At 38.9% G+C, this 20,128-nt stretch overlaps 2 protein-coding genes across 6 annotated transcripts in view; one reads left to right on the forward strand and one right to left on the reverse strand.

Annotated features, from left to right (window-relative positions):
- The window catches only part of csnk1a1 (casein kinase 1, alpha 1), a 45,182-nt gene extending 44,396 nt beyond the window's left edge, over positions 1–786 (reverse strand). For all 5 annotated transcript variants that reach the window (XM_078169170.1, XM_033633121.2, XM_033633120.2 and 2 more), the window contains exon 1: positions 38–786. In XM_078169170.1, coding sequence (XP_078025296.1) covers positions 38–160 — 123 coding nt within the window. In that variant the 5' untranslated portion in view covers positions 161–786. The remainder of the gene's footprint in view (positions 1–37) is intronic.
- A 7,446-nt stretch (positions 787–8,232) lies between these two features.
- On the forward strand, positions 8,233–14,620 carry LOC117260967 (trypsin inhibitor ClTI-1-like). Its single transcript, XM_078169171.1, has 4 exons — positions 8,233–8,350; positions 11,012–11,073; positions 11,911–12,020; positions 14,471–14,620. The coding sequence occupies exons 1-4, from the start codon at positions 8,302–8,304 to the stop codon at positions 14,520–14,522; spliced, it is 273 nt and encodes a 90-aa protein (XP_078025297.1). The 5' UTR covers positions 8,233–8,301; the 3' UTR covers positions 14,523–14,620.
- Positions 14,621–20,128: the final 5,508 nt, after the last annotated feature.

Consider the following 20,128-nt stretch of genomic DNA (forward strand, 5'->3'; position numbering starts at 1 on the left):
AATGCAGATGAATGTAGACATTTATGCAGTAAATTACCTCTCCATTTGTGATGTTAATGGCCAGATATATGTCACCGAAGGATCCCGATCCAATTTTTCTGACAAGCTTGTATTTTCCACCGACTATGAATTCGGCTTTGGAGCCACTGCTGCTCGCCATAGTATCCACCAAATGAAAATCTCCACCTGATTCACTTTAGGAAATTCTGAGGCAGTCTGGCCCGATTGTCAGCAGAACATACAGAGTCCTGTATGTCCAGTTGGCGTTGATGAGGGCAAGTATGGACTAGCTGTTACTCCAAACAATTTTGTCGAAAATCAACCTAACAAGCAAGCTGGAAAGTGGATTTCTTCTGACGTTCGTTTTATTCATAGGCTACCGACTAAAATGGATCTTCGTTCAAACAAAACTACCTCCGAGAAACACGGAATGTCGTGTCAGTATCGAAGTATATACATCCAAAACTAATCCGAAAAAGCTTACGGCCTTCAACAACCACCCAGCTACCTCGAAGTAGCAGCTACTGAAACCTAACGTTGGCTAACATTAGCATCAAGCTAACGCTGTCGCAAGGACCGCCGCGGAAATATGTCCGGACCTCCTCGGCGCTGAGTAGCAAAAACAGCCTTTTTAATCACAATCCCAGTGATAATGCTGCTCTTTTGATCTTTTCAGTCCTTTCAGAGCGTTTTCAGAAAACTCCAAGGGTCGCAGCCGTCTGTCGAACGCGCAACCCACTCACTCCGCCATCTTGTCTTCACTACCCTTTCTCTCAGCTGGTTTCCGTTGGAAGCGATTAGCTAAGGTTAGATATCCCATGACCCCTTCAGGTGTTGTCGGAAATTAGATAATCAACGTTTATGACTTATGGCCTAACAAAGTGATATATAATTGTGGTTTGAAAAGGAGAGGCACTATGTATGAGGCCAGCAATGTAGCTCGTAAACAACTGCAAAGTTAAAAACTGTTTTATAATGCAGCCATTTTTGGTTAATAACTTCAACATCAAATGTAAAAGCAGTAACCATCAAAGCTGCTGGAGACCCCGTATTTCTGTGTACAAACTATTTGTCTAAGTATATGATAATTCTCCTGAAAGAGAACCTCCATCACCATCCACTGGTTTGTTTTATTAACACAATGACACGAAAACATAATGGCAAATTTACACTTGTCATTTCTTGTAGGCCTATCCCAAATGAAAATCATGATAATATGTCACTTTAGCTTGGACACATGACTTTAAGAAAATTGATCTCATTCAACTATAAACTGGACAGGGCGTAATGTAGGGAAGGACAGGATACTGCTGCATTCCTACCATATTATGCAGACTGTAGCCTAATTACAGAAGGCTGAACATTGGCGTTGTTAGGCCTTGAATTCCGAGGCTTCAGCCCCAAATGTTTTAAGAATCATCACTTTAATGTTAAAGGCTTCATGTGCATATACTACTGAGTAGTTTAATACATCATCCTTAATTAGTTGATTATATTTTGTATTTTCCATCTGATTCTTTAAAGTAACTAAAGTAGATAAATAAAAGTAATGGAGTAAGAAGTATAATATTTTCGTTTGAGATGTACAGGAGTAGAGGTTTAAATTAGCACAAAATACAAATACTCAAGTAAAAGAAAAATAATTACCGGAGGAGGACTGGGCTAAGTCCCAACTGTCCTCAAATGCTACAAACACCCCTGCAGTCGATTCTCAGAAACGCGTCACATCAGCCTCCTCATTGAAATTTAGACTCAGAGATAGTGATAATTTTAACAGGAACAGTATATCCTGCCCAGTGTGAGCAACTACCTTATGTTTTCAGCAAACCAGTTGCAAAATGGCTGTGGAGCCACAGTTTAAATAAAATCCTATCATGTTGACATTAATACACCAAGTTCAGCTCACTGATAATGAGCTATAGCCTGCGTCTACACTGTTTTGTATCTATCAAATAAGCCTTTGTCCCTGTTCCTCCGACGTTACCTGAATGCAGCATAAGGGTGGGGACTACATTGGTGTGGGCATGTTGCTTCAGGTAGGCTACAGGTGAGGAAATCAAATACAATCCGGAAAGTCCAGTCTGAGTATCAGATTCGTCGGTTTTAAGGTTTAGTATCAGGCACAGTTCCCGAGTCCCCTTTATGCTAGACAATACCACAGACAACAAAAAAAAAAGGTTTTTTAATTGTTTAGATTTTTAAAAAATATTTTATTAACCGTTATTTATCAAAATATAAGGTCTAAACTAAGCTGTTTCAAAACCTTCTCCACACTCCCTCCCGGGACTAAAATTCAGGTTTAGGAATATTGAATCATTAATTTTATTGTTAGTCTCAGAGTAGTAGACTTTATACACAGAGAACAAATTATACTGCAGTCAGCTCATGAAATATTCACCAAGTATCAGATTTTAATTGTGGAATATAACTCCCCCCAGTTTCTAAAATAGTTTCCTGTACAGAGGAGGTCCCAAGTGTCCTCCATCGTAGCTAGCTGAAATAAATGAGGAGTCAATCAGCATTTCTCAATCTGCATTCTTGCCTGTACCTGTGTTCTTGCGGACTTCTGAAACATCATCAATCGCAGCCCAAGTAATGTTCCAATTTAAAGTCCACTTGGAACTTGCTCTGCCCGTTCTATCGGGAGCATTGGGAGGTGACTTGTGTGGACTTTTGACAGCCAGGTATCCCAGAATGCATTTCCCACAGACCAGCGGCAATGGCAGCCATCCTTGGGAGTCGAACTTGCCAAGTCCGAACTCCCAAGTGCGCAAGTCCAAACTTGGCGTACTTGGTATTGAGAAACACCTAATGTTTGCCTAAAGCAGCTAGTTTCAATAACAAGGCCTAAAGTCATGTTCAGACTGCAAATAGGCTTTAACACTGCTTTAAAAGATGAACAAAGAGAACAACAAGGAACTGCAAAAACGCACTGTGCTCCCAAGGAGGGCAGGCAAGCTCGGGCCATGGCCACTCTGTTTGCTTCCCCTGGCAAAGCTAACTGGAGGCCGACATTACTGTCTTTAAGAGGCTGTGGCATGCTCAGTTTTTAAGATGGACAGTAGGCTTGTGAAACTATACCTTAGGCATCCATTAGAGCCAACCATAGCTCAGCATAGCTTGTCTGGAGGCGTCCAAATAATGCTCCAAAGTTAGGCTAAATTATAGCGAGGGAACAACTGTCATGGCCATTTTCAAGATATATCTGAATGAAAATGGGTTCTATGGGTACCCACAAGTCTTCCTAAAACTAGAGAAGGCTTGTTCCCAATAAATGTTTTGTTACTTCAGTCAATTATGACTTTTGGTTTTGGTGTGCCACCTCAAGATTTTCAGTGGCCCCATCTGGCCACCTCTATGAAAATGTTTTGCTCAAAATCATGTAGCATTATGTTTCATGTACGTTAATTAAGATTATCCAGCAAGGCCTTGTGTTGCCCAGTCAAAAACATACAAGTGCACATACCACATAGAACAGTGTGTCCTTTGCAGTTAATTAGTTGTTGATTTGTGTTGTTATAGTCCAAGTATGTCACAGTTGTTGGTCAGGCATGTACAGTATACAACTTATAAAGAGCATAACTGTGATTCTTTAAATGCAAATCATTTTTATATATTCCAAATGTCAGTTTTTCCCTAGAACTACAACCTTGAGTATAACACTTTGTGAAGTAGCTCTGATGGCACTGGACATCAAAATGACATCAGAAAGACTTTGGACTCCTACGTTGGACAGACATTAAATTTTGGCAACAATGAAAATCAGGTTGATGATAATTAATTGTCTAACCACATCAGAATGTCACGTTGAGTGGACATTAAATTTATTATGTTTTGCAGACGTTTGGTTTTGTTCTCCATACTTTATCACTAAATGTTGTTGTTCTACGTCCAGAGGACGTTGGCATGAGATATTTGGAAGCTGCTGGATTGGGGTTATTTAACAACACAACTGAAAACCAACAAAATATGAGCGTCTTCTATCATCAGTATTCTTCATCAAATGGACGTTGCCATCAGATGTTGTCTTGGTCACCCCACATCACAACCTAAATTCAGCCAAATATCAATGTTGAAAGATGTTGGTGGCCAGCTGGGAGAGACCAGAAGTGTAAAATGTATCAATTTGTTTAAAAGAAGCCTCTTTTGATTTATTATTGATCATCAAAGATTAACCATTACATTTTTTTTTAACAAATATTAGACAGGAAGTTGTTTCAATAAAATGTAACTTAAGTAGAAGCATAGTTCTTTTTTCTGTTGTGTTTATTGTTAGTTTGCTGAAGTTTGTTTTGTTTTTGTGCGGAATATTTGCCTAAATAAGGGAAAGTCACTGATATTAACATTGACTGCATTTTGTTCCATGAGGCATCTTTGTGTGTATGCCAGTTAGAAGACATCACTGGTCTTTACCGTACTCACTTTCTTTACACTGTGTGGTGCACAAACACACTGTAAAGTCTAACTGGTGTCAAACCCTCTGAATTGCACTGCACAGTTCTCTCCACTGCTGCCTTCTTCAGCTGTTTAACATGGAGATGTTACCCAGTCCACTGGCACCATCTACTGCTGTTCCACTTTTCACAACACATAACAGATATCATGGCAAGGGAAAAAAACTACAGTGATCCAGTAATTGGTATTGCACATTTCATTCAATACAACTTTATGTAATCCTGCACGGGCAATTATAGACAGCAGCTCACCACCAGGTCAAGAAATACACACACAATAAATAAAAAGAAAAAAAAAACCCCCACAGAAAATAGAAAAGTGTATTCGTTCCTACAACAAAAGTTACAGGGGGACACATATTATTTCACACTGCATTAAAAGTCTGCCATAAATTGATTTCCCATTTATACTGTACAAATCATCAATCAATCAATCAATTGTATTTATAAATTCCAATATCACAAATCACAATTTGCTTCACAGGGCTTTACAGCATACGACATCCCTCTGTCCTTATGACCCTCGCAGCGGATAAGGAACCCCCCCTCCCCCCCAAAAAGAAACCTTTAAGGGCTCTAATACAGGTATAGGTCCTGTTCGTGCATGTGTGTGAACTTCAGGCGTGTGTGTGTGTGACAACAGAGTGTAAAGAAAATTGAATTTCCCCTCAGGGATTAAAAAAGTATATCTTCCTCTTTTCTTCTATCATCAAGTTTTTTTATTTTGTGTGTACTTCAGATCATCCATAATAATCTGAGTGAAAACAGAAAAGTATCTTCGTTCCAGCAGCTGATTTGTACAGTATAGAGGGGGGATACAATTTATGGCAGCCTTTAAATCCCCTGTAACTTTTGTTGCAGGAACAAAAACACTTTTCCACCCTTACCCAGATTAATAGACATAATACATACAAAATACAATACTTGATTGATAGGACAGATTAAATAATATAAGTTCAACAAGAATAAAAGCATTTATTTAGATAGATGCGTTATGTGTTACACTGCAAAATATAGTTAATAAAACAACAATACCAAAACAATAAATTAAAATATCCACGTTGTTATTTTTAATTTCCTTATGTAAATTGAGAGCATAGCGATGTGGAAACAGGCCACAGCCAGGGATACAAATCCTGTCAAGGGTAACTACATTGACATGACATCAGCAAAGCACTATTTTGGTGTGAGCACGTTGCTCACTTAATCAAAGAAGTTAACTACAACACTTCTAAATTGCTGTGGCAACTGACTGCAAACCAGTCAACATCATGGAGGACTTGGGTCTAAGGGACATCCTCAGGTTGGCATGTTGTGACCAGTCATATGTCTTACTGTTGCATACGCATTCAGGACCTGTATCAATCAGAGAAAGCAACTAAACTGGAACTCCTGAAAAGCGCAAATGCTGTCGCATTAAGCAAGGATCATTGGACATAATCAAAATTATCTCAGAGTAACTGCACACCATGTTGACACTGATTGGACATTGAACTTCTTTTCTTTAATAGGTCGACATCATCAAGATCATAAATGTATTTACTTTGCTTTGATTCCCAATCAAGACACTGTGGAGAGAATTGCTTGTTAATATGGACGTCCAAACTGTTTTGAAATGTAAAATAATGGAATTTTAAGCATGTTATTAATCACAATTAACTATTAAGATTAGGCCAAAAAAAAATATTATTTGACAGCCCTAGTTAAAACTGAACCAAACTGAACAAAACGGTAATCACTTACAAAGGACTATTTATTTACATTTATTAATCAGAGTATTCACAATATTCACTCAAAACCAGCAGGGGGAGGCCGAGAAACAGCTCTCTCTCTCATGGCATGCTGTGACCACTCACATGCCTCTCTCTCTCTCTCTCTCTCTCTCTCTCTCTCTCTGATTGATTAGACAGTTTTGCCGGTTTTCATCCTGCATCATCAGGACCCACGTGGGAAAATCAAACACTGGTGACTGACAGATGTTTCTGCAGCAGCACTTTAATGCTTCTAAAGTGTTGATATTTCTGTTCTTTGGGTTCACAAAGAGCTCACGTGGAAATAACTGATTGTAAGCATTATTATTATTATTATCAGACTGCAAATCAAGGATGAAGGCATCTTGTACAGTAATAATTTGGGGCTTCATAACGTGGGATCACTGTCACACACTCTTTAATGGACTCAATGAGTCGGACACAAGGACGGCAATTTTAACTGCTTTTTAATCAGGGAAAATACCCTCACTGACGTGCATGTGTGTTACCACAGTTGCATGTATGCATTAGCATAAATAGGTTATAGGATATACGTGGCCTTAATCAGGATTAATTATGAGATCATGGACAGGTTTCAGGATCAGCAGGAGGATTTGTCATTGGTTTCGATGTTGAAGTCATGCCACAATCACATATTTGCTATCATAAAATCCTGTGGTTGGTTTGTTTTCTTTCACACCACAAATGAACCGCACTTGAGTCGGTTTGGATTGACTGAGACCCACCTTTTTTTTTTAAAGATATTTTTATGGGCATTTTTTGTCTTTAATTGATAGAATAGTGAAGTGTGAAAGGGGGAGAGAGAAAGAGAGAGAGACATGCAGCAAAGGGCCACAGGCTGGAGTCAAACCCAGGCCGCTGTGGCAACAGCCTTGTACATGGGGCGCCTGCTCTATCCACAAAGCCACTGATGCCCCGAGACCCACCTTTTCAAGCAGTCTCACTTCAGCTGTTTGGTCTGCACCAGGGTTCGATTGACAGCTTTCACAACTGCCCAAACAAACTGTACTAACCAGGCAAACGGACCTGAGCTTGTTTTAACCGTACCAAACAGGTCAGGTGTGAAAACACCTTTAGTATAAACTGGTAAGTGGATCTTTAATTCAACCAGGAGAGACTCATTTTTATAGTAAAAGAATATTTAGTTACATGTGCACATAATAATAAAAATGTGGAAAGTCTTTGGCGATTAGACCCTGTAGAGATGGTATGATTTAGGGAGGGTGATGAATCCATAGTCGAATAGGGAACCTCCCCCCAGACAGTCTTCCTGATTGAACCTACACAGGGCTTCATTTAATTTAGTTTGTCAAACTACTGTTTATTTATCTTAAACTATTTCCACTGTCATGGATGAACTTTTAAGTTGACCTGTGTGTGACAGTCACATGTTGTTTGTGTGGTAACGTACTCATGCTAAAACTTTGAATCTAGTTCTCTCTCTAACAGTCCAGACATCAGCCTGGCCACTATATTCTTGCCTGCAGCTAAAACTAGAAATTTGTTTATCCAGGCTGTTACTGTTTTGTCCAGTCGTGTTATCAGATGATCAGGGGCTGTATTCACAAGAGTATTCTGAGAACACTCTCTCCCTAACTCCCCCCAACTCAGCCTAAAACTTCTAGTAAGAAGTCCTAGCTTAGGACTGATTAAGAAAAATTCTCAGAGCAACTCTGTGTGAGGAAGGGACAGAAACTTTAACTTTCGTGAGAACATTCTTTAAAAAAGGTGTGATTGGTTGTCATTTTGTGAGTCTGCAGGGTGTGGACATCCAGTGGAAATGAAATTAACTGAGTCACAGTGGGAGACTGCTGATGGAAGGCTGAGACAGACACAAGTCATCACTGCTGCACTGTTGCATTTTTCAGTGGCAAATACATTAGTGTTGTCTTCACTTTATGTCTGACGTTAATGTTCATGTGGGTGGGAGCACATCCCTAATGAGACTGACCACAAACATTCTCTTTGCGTCATCTAATCTGTAGCATTTCATTAATCATTGACAGGCTGTCTATAAAAGGAAAACACAATGTGTGAGACACACACCTGCTGCCCGAAGAAACACACTGGAAGCCATGAAGCTGACTGTACTGCTGTGTTCTGCTCTGCTGCTCTCTGTCTCTGGTGAGTTCATTAACAGCATCGTAACATGATTGTAACAAGTCACTCTGTGTCACTATCTGCTTCAAACACTGTGTTCCTTTTGAAGCAGAAACAGCTCAAAGTGTAGGAAGTGTCCACTTGTTCCTAGTGTAGTTTTGTTGTAACATGGGAATTTTTAGCATAGAAAACAGTACAGAAGAAAGCCGAACACAGACAAAATGAAAAAAATAAAAAAGATAAAATAATATCACCCCACTTTTTAAAGAAGACAATATTTCAGGAATTGACTTGCTGACTTGCTGAGATAGAGGTTTTTTTGGTCAATGTATTGTTTAGAGACTGGAATGTGTAACAACATTACAATTGGTGATCACAGCTTAATATAGGGATAACCTGCTTTACTTCTTTGTGTGTCTAAATGATTTTGATTTTTCAATATTTTGACCTAAAATATTGATATCATGCATCTTCACACTGTAAAATAGTGAAAGTTGTTTTTGCTTAAAACAGTTAGTGTCCAAGCTGCCTTAAAATTTTAAGTTGACTTAACTTAAATAGTCATTTTGTGATGATTTAAAACAAATGAACTTTCCTAGTCACATAAACTTGATATTAATGCCTATATCCTTGAGTTATGGAACTAAAAGATATAAGTACAACTGAATTAAGATCAAGTTTACCTGACTAGAAAAGTTCACTTGTTTTGAATCAGGTTCAGTCAACTTAAAATTTTAAGGCCTAAAAATTTGAAGTTGAATGAACTTAAGAAAAAGTTGTTTCTTTTTACAGGGTCTGTCACATCAAACTGATGTTATTATGTAGACTAACCAGAGGGGTGATGTGTGTCTGTTTGTTTTGTTTTGTTTTTTAAGTTAAAAATAAATACAAGTTAAAATATTTGTGTTTAGGAGCCGTGGCATGACATAACACCTTCACTCTGGTGAATCATTTTTTCTCAGTTGTTGTTTTCTAAAGACACTAACTCTGTGGTTCAGATGTCATCTTCCCATGGCTGATTTGACCTGGTTCAAGCAGACAGGTTTATTTACCAATCAAATAACACACAGAAACCACTGATACCGGTCATGAACTCAGACCAGGGCCCTATTTCAGGAAGCAGGCTCAACAAACTCAGAGCCTTATCCCGATCTCCGGTTTGACAAAGAGTTTTCGGTTCCTGAACAGCTGATCAGAATCAGTTCAATCAACTCTGAGTACTCGCGCGTTCACGGCGAGCACCGAAAGACATCGTCATTGGAGTGCAGATAACGTGATATTCAGTGGCCAAAAGCAGAAAGCCGCTTGTTTCATCCCAACTGAGTCGGAGATTTTAACGACCGACAAAACAAAAAACTAACACGTCAGCTGCAGCTAAACAGTGTGAGGTGGGGTGGGAACAGACTGCAGAGTGTGGTAATAGGTAATGTGAAGTGATGTGATGTGTTAATGTGTCTAATATACAGAAAATACAGAAACATTACTCAGAGTTCATATTTTAATATAATTTGTTGTATCCTCTAATTCAGATGTAATCTGATGGAGCCCAAACGCACTGGGCAGCAACTCAAAATCAAACACAAAGATATTAAACAGACTGGTAAATGTTTTGCTCATACTTTCTTCATTCTGTCAATATTAGGCTGAGGTTAACTGAATTGCTGAACTGCTGTGAAATGACTTCTGATTCTCTCAGAAGTCTCCTTTATGCTCAGATGGAGCTATTATGCGATGTTAAGTCCCATAAATGAGCCAATTACACAGCGGAATCTTTATATGAAAAGTAGGATTCATGAATCATTGCATCATGTAACGTAGATTAATTTCTTATTAACACTGACAAACCTGCAGTTCTTTGGAATTCCTCTTTTTTTAAGATTATTTTCGGGGCTTTTGTTGCATCTAATGGCAAAACAGTGTAATGTTGAGGGAGAGAGGGAACGACGCACTTGAGGCTGCAGGCTGGGTTTGAAACCGCAGCCGCTGCATCAGGCGCTGGGCGTCTGATCATAGGGCGTCCGCTCCATCCACTAATCCACCGATGCTCCGTTGCAAATACTTTGATAATCGCAAACCTGCGAGCCAGCAGGTTTGCTTCATCCATAGTAATAGTAGGCTAACTGACTGAGGGTTTCGCTGAGCTGGCTTTCATCTCAGGCTCAACATACTCAGAGCTTTCACTAATCCTGCTTTCTAAAACAGACACTTCTTTCACAGCTAAAAGTAGCATCTTTAGTTTTAACATTGTTTCCCCAGACAGAAGCAAAACACAAAGATCAACAAAAACAGAGGACGTTCAGAGGAACATGAGAGTTGGCCAGGTTACATTCTTCTGGACAAAAAGCTGGTTACATTACATTCTCACAGAATGACTTGTTTTGGGTGAAGGGTGAGGGAGAGAGAGAGAGAGAGAGAGAGAGAGAGAGAGAGAGAGAGAGAGAGAGAGAGAGAGAGAGATAGATAGATAGATAGATAGATAGATAGTGTTTGTGTGTGCATGCGTGTGTGCATGTGTGAGTGGTTCAGACTTACTTTCGAGGTTCAGGTTATAATTAGGTTTAGAGTGAGGGTTGGGATTGGACATTGGGTAAGGGGCTAGGGAATGTGTTATATCAATGATGGTTCTCACACGTATAGAACTAAAAATGTGTGTGTGTGTGTGTGTGTGTGTGTGTGTGTGTGTAGTCCTGTCCCTGCAGGCTGAGACTGTGAATCCAGGCAACAATGACAGGATGAAACCTAGAGAGGTGAGACTGCTGGGGGTGATCTGATTCCGTATTTTTATTTTCACGACTGGTTTACAGATTGAAAAAAGATAAAAGGGTTGATTTTAAAAATAATATTGTTGTATTGGACTGAATTACTTTTAGCTGGGTGTACCTAATAAACTGGTAAGTGATGTAAAATATGTTATTTGTTTTCAGGTCTTTGTAGTAAAAGAACAGAGCCCCAAAAGTCCTGAAAAGTGAGATTTTTTTTATCTTGTGCGAACGCAAGAGACAATAACTAGTTCCCACAAGAAATTAACTTGTGTGCACCAAATAAAAAATATAATCTTTCAGGACTTTAGGGGCTCCATTTAAAAAGAGATTAATCTTATTTAGTTCTTTTTTTTTAAATAAAACAACTATTACAGGTGGGCTCAATTCCTTCAATGTTTGTTTATGACTAACTCTGCACTCTGTCTCTGCACTGACTTCCAGTAAATTTTAGGATTACTTTTGAGATTCCTGTTCTCATCTTTAAATGTACTTAAAGACTTGACCCTGACACCTTGGATCTGTTCCTAGTAGACCCTCATTTCCACAGAGAATCTGCCACTCACAGTACCAAAAACTAAGACAGACCTACAGATAGTGCAGCTGCTTTCTGTAGTTCTGGATCTAAACTGTGGAATTTCTTGCTACTGAATCTGAGGACAGTAACATAAAGGCAAGAAACATTAAATGTCTTGTAAACACTGATGAATGCACAAGTCCAAGAGGTGCAATTTTTTTTAGAATTTGATTCAATGAACAATGATTAAAATCTGAATGCCTGAGTGTCTTATCAATAATCATATGACAACCTGTGTTTGTGTCCAGCCTGACTGTGAGCAGTATGCACTACCAATTTGCACCAGGGAGTATGCTCCAGTATGTGGCACTGATGGACAGACCTATAGCAACGAATGTATGCTCTGCATGGCGAACAGGCATGTAACATGCACCTACACACACACACACACACACACACACACACACACACACACAGGTATTATTGTAGCAATATTATTTGCCTATGTATGTGTAGGGTTGTGAAACTGTCTCATTCGATCATGTATGTTAGAGTCTGCTCTCAGGTTTATCTAGTTGTTTTGGCTTCTGAGAACTTTCGATCACAAAAATTTACGTGCCAACCATGTTGGACTAACAGGCTGCAACTGGATACACCCACATCAGCGTGTTAGGGTCATGTCTTTCACAAAGTTAAAGTCTGCTGATGAACTTATAAATCACTTTATAAGTACATTGCTCCTCTGTGAGAAGATATTGATGACCATATGGTTCTTTGGAACATGTGGTTTAAATATTTGTGCCTGTATGCCTTATAGTTCAGCCTAAAATTTCAATCACTGTGGGCATGTGGATCTGCACTGTAGATTGAAGTTAAGATGAAGATACACCTTTATTGGTCCCTAGCATGGACATTAAGTTGTTTCAGTAGTACAAGGATATACATAGATACAGATAACTGGAAAAAGCAACAGAAATAATACAGAAATGTAAGAGTTTCATAAACTAGAATAAGAATAGAATAAAAAAAACTATACAAGAGTACTGTAGACAAAAAGTGATATGGTAAAATGAGTGTTGCTGTAACTGTAACAGAAACAAACGATTGTTTGTTTGGACTCGCCTGTTTTCATCTCACAAAGTTGGCTTATTGTTAGTGAAAAAATGGGAGAAGACAGGGTTTAATTTCTACTCACTGAGGGACTTACACAGTTGCACAGAATTCTGTAAAGGGTTTCTTAGTTAAGGAAAAATGTAAACTCATTCACTGCGTTGAAAGATATTTTACAGCAATACAAGTTTCCATGGAGATTGTTTGTTTGGACTCGCCTGTTTTCATCTCACAAAGCTGACTTATACTGTTAGTGAAAAAACAGGAGAAGAAAAGAAGACAATAAAACCATATTGGTCAGAGGAGGAACAGATTAAACTTTTGGAAGAATACAATCATAGAAAGCGCACACTACAAAGTAAATGATCCCCAAATATGAAAAAAAAAAAAAAAAAAAAAACAGAAAATGATTGTAGGAAAAAATTGCACAGAAAATGAATTCAGTCAAATCTGAAGTGTAAAATCAAAAACATATCCACTGGGTCACAGACACTCTTCTCACGGTATGTTAGTTTTTTTCATTTATCACCATAAACTTGGTCATGTTGCAGTTTAGATAGAGTCGGAGGTACCTTTTTTTTATTATGCTTTGGTTGCTAGGGTCTTTTGTGTAGTGGTCTAGGGATTCAATCAATCAATCAATCAATTTTATTTATAAAGCCCAATATCACAAATCACAATTTGCCTCACAGGGCTTTACAGCACACAACACCCCTCTGTCCCTAGGACCCTCACAGCGGATTCATAAGACCAAGACAAGGAGAAAACCATAATAATAAAGTGAAGATTGTCAGGAAACCTTAAGGAGAAGACTTAAGGGTGTTTTGTGCAACCAGACTTATTATGAGGAAAACCTTAATTAGAAATCTTAAGTGAAGGTGCTTTGTGCAACTGGCCCCTGGGTCTCCTCAGGAAGAGCAATCGTCAGTGTTGTGAGACCAATCCATTTTTTACTTGAATGAGTCCACTCTCTCCAGCTGTCATTCTGACTGCAGCCATAGCCCATATTATTATTATTATTATTATTATTATTATTATTGTTAATACTATTGTTATTATAATAATAATTATTATTATTTATTTTTAAATCTCACACAGAGCTGGATGATAAGAAATTAAACCTTCCAGATCAAAGTGTTGATCATTATGAGCATGAGAATTCCTATTACTGGTTCAAATGTATTTGTACAGTCCCTCAGTTGTACAGTCCCTCTTGTTCAGTTCATCGGCTGCACTCATGACTCTGTCCTCCTTCATGCTCAGATCTAACTCCACATCTAACTAAACATGCATGCTGCAGTCACTACCATATAGACCTGTACAGCCTGTTAGTAATGATGCATTTGTTCCCCACAGGCTGTAACATCACATCACTATACATTTGTTTAAAGGAACAGGCAGGACACTGATACTGGCAAAGACCCAGTGATAAAATGATAAGATGAGGATTACACACATCCATTATAATAATGTTAGCTACAAACAGAATATTTAATTTATGACATCAGTGTTTACTTCCTGTTGTTGTTTCATGACACACTGCAACACTGATAGCAGTGCTACAGAGCTGCCAGTCAATACTCGTTAGATGGAAAATCACAAAAATGTAGGTAGCTACACCTTTTTCTGCTTGTGTTTGGGTATTTCTTTCTGCTTGTATTATTGCTGCAATACCCTCACACGCATAAAGTACACACATGATCGTACACATAAACCAAACCACAATATGCTGTAATGCTATGTTCTTCTTTCCTACAGTGACAAGAAGAAGAATGTGCAAGTGGCATGGGAAGGGACATGCACTACCTAGATGACTGTGGTGTGCAGTGACACACACACACACACACACACACACATCATATCCACTCCCTGCATTCTGCATTCTTAATAAAGTTACATACAGCACCATGTGTCTTGTGTATTTGTATTGAGCTTGTGAAACATGATAGTAGTTCTGGTAAATGTAACACAAAGTTCATTTACACCCTGACCTGCATGTGGGATCTCTCTTCATCCTTTGGAACTTTAACACCCTGGCTATGTAAACACCAGTTTAGACCAGTCTGTACTGGTGGTACTTACTTTAGCAATTTACACTGACAAAAATATAAAGGTAACACTTTTGTTTTTGCTCTTGTTTTTCACAAGCTGAAATAAACGATATAATAGAGTGCTCTGACTGTGCTCTATTAGCTCTGTCTTTCCTAACAAATGTGTTCAGACCCATGTTAGTGAGCGCTTCTCTTTTTCCAAGATGATCCATCCACCTGACACGTGTGGCATATCAAGATGCTGATTAAACAGCTACACAGGTGTGCCTTGGGATGGTCACAATGAAAGACTCTAAGTGTATGGTCACACGAATGAAATCAACACCAGCAAATATTTGCCTCCCATTCACTTTCATTCAGTGTGAGCAGAGGGGCAAATAAAACATTTGCCGCCAGTGGAAAAGCAAACAATCTTTGCATGGAGTCCAGCTTTGGTAAAGTTTGACAGGCAAAATCACAGCCTCAACCAATATCAAAGAAGTATGTGTTGAAGAGGTACTGATACCCGTTTTCAACAGTCATGAGCTGACTTGGTTTGGTTTGGCCGTCAGCCCAGCGCAGCAGGGATTTGCATTTACATTCCAACAGGGCTACCTGTACCTAAAATGCTATTAATAAGCTTATGGCACACTAAAATGTGAGCGAATTCCACCAGAGATACAAACTCATAATTATACCATTCTCATATGGTTCTAAGAAAACCAGAGTTTCTGCTGGACAGGTATTTTTAGTTTGCCTCTAATGTAACATAAGCCCTTTTTAAATAGGAATTGTGCAAATTTGCAGGAAAGCCCAATCAGTCTTTTTTCGAGAGGGACCCAGCTGCAGACATGATGGCGGACATGGGCGCCGCCATATATCCAATCCATACCGGAAGTTTAACAACACAACTTAAAACCAACAAAATATGAGCGTCTTCTATCATTAGTATTTTTCATCAAATGGACGTTGCCATCAGATGTTGTCTTGGTCACCCCACATCACAACCTAATTTCAACCAAATATCAATGTTGAAAGATGTTGGTGGCCAGCTGGGAGAGACCAGAAGTGTTAAATGTATCAATTTGTTTAAAAGAAGTCTCTTTTGATTTATTATTGATCATCGAGGATTAACCATTACATTTTTTTTTAACAAATATTAGACAGGAAGTTGTTTCAATAAAATGTAACTTAAGTAGAAGCATAGTTCTTTTTTCTGTTGTGTTTATTGTTAGTTTGCTGAAGTTTGTTTTGTTTTTGTGCGGAATATTTGACTTAATGGGGGAAAGTCACTGATATTAACTTTGACTGCATTTTGTTCCATGAGGCATCTTTGTGTGTATGCCAGTAAGAAGACATCACTGGTCTTTACCGTACTCACTTTCTTTACACTGTGTGGTGCACAAACACACTGTAAAGTCTAACTGGTGTCAAACCCTCTGAATTGCACTGCACAGTTCTCTCCACTGCTGCCTTCTTCAGCTGTTTTACATGGAGATGTTACCCAGTCCACTGGCACCATCTACTGCTGTTCCACTTTTCACAACACATAACAGATATCATGGCAAGGAAAAAAAAACTACAGTGATCCAGTAATTGGTATTGCACATTTCATTCAATACAACTTTATATAATCCTGCAAGGGCAATTGTGAGCAGCAGCTCACCACCAGGTCAAGAAATACACACACAATAAATAAAAAAGAAAAAAAAACCCCACAGAAAATAGAAAAGTGTATTCGTTCCTACAACAAAAGTTACAGGGGGACACATATTATTTCACACTGCATTAAAAGTCTGCCATAAATTGATTTCCCATTTATACTGTACAAATCATCAATCAATCAATCAATTGTATTTATAAAGCCCAATATCACAAATCACAATTTGCTTCACAGGGCTTTACAGCATACGACATCCCTCTGTCCTTATGACCCTCGCAGCAGATAAGGAAAAACTCCCCACAAAAAAACCTTTAAGGGCTCTTGGGGCAGCAGTAGCTCAGCCCATAGGAACTTAGGGTTGAGAACCGGAGGGTCGCAGGCTCAAGTCCACGTCCAGACCAAATACGGAGTGTGGACTGAGCACTGCCGAGCAAGGCATTGAACCCCCAATTGCTTGTACATGGGCAGCCCCTCGCTGTGACATCTCTGCATTTAATACAGGTATAAGTCCTGTTTGTGCATGTGTGTGAACTTCAGGCGTGTGTGTGTGACAACAGAGTGTAAAGAAAATTGAATTTCCCCTCAGGGATTAAAAAAGTATATCTTCCTCTTTTCTTCTATCATCAAGTTTTTTTATTTTGTGTGTACTTCAGATCATCCATAATAATCTGAGTGAAAACAGAAAAGTATCTTCGTTCCAGCAGCTGATTTGTACAGTATAGAGGGGGGATACAATTTATGGCAGCCTTTAAATCCCCTGTAACTTTTGTTGCAGGAACAAAAACACTTTTCCACCCTTACCCAGATTAATAGACATAATACATACAAAATACAATACTTGATTGATAGGACAGATTAAATAATATAAGTTCAACAAGAATAAAAGCATTTATTTAGATAGATGCGTTATGTGTTACACTGCAAAATATAGTTAATAAAATAACAATACCAAAACAATAAATGAAAATATCCACATGGTTATTTTTCATTTCCTTATGTAAATTGAGAGCATAGCGATGTGGAAACAGGCCACAGCCAGGGATACAAATCCTGTCAAGGGTAACTTCTTTGACATGACATCAGCAAAGCACTATTTTGGTGTGAGCACGTTACTCACTTAATCAAAGAAGTTAACTACAACACTTCTAAATTGCTGTGGCTACTGACTGCAAACCAGTCAACATCATGGAGGACTTGGGTCTAAGGGACATCCTCAGGTTGGCATGTTGTGACCAGTCATATGTCTTACTGTTGCATACGCATTCAGGACCTGTATCAATCAGAGAAAGCAACTAAACTGGAACTCCTGAAAAGCGCAAATGCTGTCGCATTAAGCAAGGATCATTGGACATAATCAAAATTATCTCAGAGTAACTGCACACCATGTTGACACTGATTGGACATTGAACTTCTTTTCTTTAATAGGTCGACATCATCAAGATCATAAATGTATTTACTTTGCTTTGATTCCCAATCAAGACACTGTGGAGAGAATTGCTTGTTAATATGGACGTCCAAACTGTTTTGAAATGTAAAATAATGGAATTTTAAGTAAGTAAGTAAGTAAGTTATCAATCACAATTAACTATTAAGATTAAGCCAAAAAAAAATTTATTTGACAGCCCTAGTTAAAACTGAACAAAACTGAACAAAACGGTCATCACTAACAAAGGACTATTTATTTACATTTATTAATCAGAGTATTCACAATATTCACTCAAAACCAACAGGGGGAGGCCGAGAAACAGCTCTCTCTCTCATGGCATGCTGTGACCACTCACATGCATCTCTCTCTCTCTCTCTCTCTCTCTCTCTCTATCTCTCTCTGCTCTCTGTCCCTCTCTCTCTCTCTCTCTCTCTCTCTCTCTCTCTCTCTCTCTCTCTCTCTGATTGATTGGACAGTTTTGCCGGTTTTCATCCTGCATCATCAGGACCCACGTGGGAAAATCTAATTCTGGTGACTGACAGACGTTTCTGCAGCAGCACTTTAATGCTTCTAAAGTGTTGATATTTCTGTTCTTTGGTTTCACAAAGAGCTCATGTAGAAATAACTGATTGTAAGCATTATTATTATTATTATCATCAGACTGCAAATCAAGGATGAAAAGAAGGCATCTTGTACAGTAATAATTTGGGGCTTCATAATGTGGGATCACTGTCACACACTTTTTAATGGACTCACTCAATGAACAAAGTATACAGAGTTGGACACAAGGACGGCAATTTTAACTGCTTTTTAATCAGGGAAAATACCCTCACTGACGTGCATGTGTGTTACCACGGTTGCATGTATGCATTAGCATAAATAGGTTATATGATATACGTGGCCTTAATCAGGATTAATTATGAGATCATGGACAGGTTTCAGGATCAGCAGGAGGATTTGTCATTTGTTTCGCTGTTGAAATCATGCTACAATCACACATTTGCTATCATAAAATCCTGTGGTTGGTTTGTTTTCTTTCACACCACAAATGAACCACACTTGAAAAGATATTTTATGGGCATTTTTTGCCTTTAATTGATAGAATAGTGAAGTGTGAAAAGGGGAGAGAGAAAGAGAGAGACATGCAGCAGAGTCGAACCCGGGCTGCTGCGGCAACAGCCTTGTACATGGGGCGCCTGCTCTATCCACAAAGCCACTGATGCCCCGAGACCCACCTTTTCAAGCAGTCTCACTTCAGCTGTTTGGTCTGCACCAGGGTTCGATTGACAGCTTTCACAACTGCCCAAACAAACTGTACTAACCAGGCAAACGGACCTGAGCTTGTTTTAACCGTACCAAACAGGTCAGGTGTGAAAGCACCTTTAGTATAAACTGGTAAGTGGATCTTTAATTCAACCAGGAGAGACTCATTTTTATAGTAAAAGAATATTTAGTTACATGTGCACATAATAATAAAAATGTGGAAAGTCTTTGGCGATTAGACCCTGTAGAGATGGTATGATTTAGGGAGGGTGATGAATCCATAGTCGAATAGGGAACCTCCCCCCAGACAGTCTTCCTGATTGAACCTACACAGGGCTTCATTTAATTTAGTTTGTCAAACTACTGTTTATTTATCTTAAACTATTTCCACTGTCATGGATGAACTTTTAAGTTGACCTGTGTGTGACAGTCACATGTTGTTTGTGTGGTAACGTACTCATGCTAAAACTTTGAATCTAGTTCTCTCTCTAACAGTCCAGACATCAGCCTGGCCACTATATTCTTGCCTGCAGCTAAAACTAGAAATTTGTTTATCCAGGCTGTTACTGTTTTGTCCAGTCGTGTTATCAGATGATCAGGGGCTGTATTCACAAGAGTATTCTGAGAACACTCTCTCCCTAACTCCCCCCAACTCAGCCTAAAACTTCTAGTAAGAAGTCCTAGCTTAGGACTGATTAAGAAAAATTCTCAGAGCAACTCTGTGTGAGGAAGGGACAGAAACTTTAACTTTCGTGAGAACATTCTTTAAAAAAGGTGTGATTGGTTGTCATTTTGTGAGTCTGCAGGGTGTGGACATCCAGTGGAAATGAAATTAACTGAGTCACAGTGGGAGACTGCTGATGGAAGGCTGAGACAGACACAAGTCATCACTGCTGCACTGTTGCATTTTTCAGTGGCAAATACATTAGTGTTGTCTTCACTTTATGTCTGACGTTAATGTTCATGTGGGTGGGAGCACATCCCTAATGAGACTGACCACAAACATTCTCTTTGCGTCATCTAATCTGTAGCAT

Source organism: Epinephelus lanceolatus, chromosome 7, assembly GCF_041903045.1.
Source record: "Epinephelus lanceolatus isolate andai-2023 chromosome 7, ASM4190304v1, whole genome shotgun sequence".
Classification (NCBI taxonomy): domain Eukaryota; kingdom Metazoa; phylum Chordata; class Actinopteri; order Perciformes; family Serranidae; genus Epinephelus; species Epinephelus lanceolatus.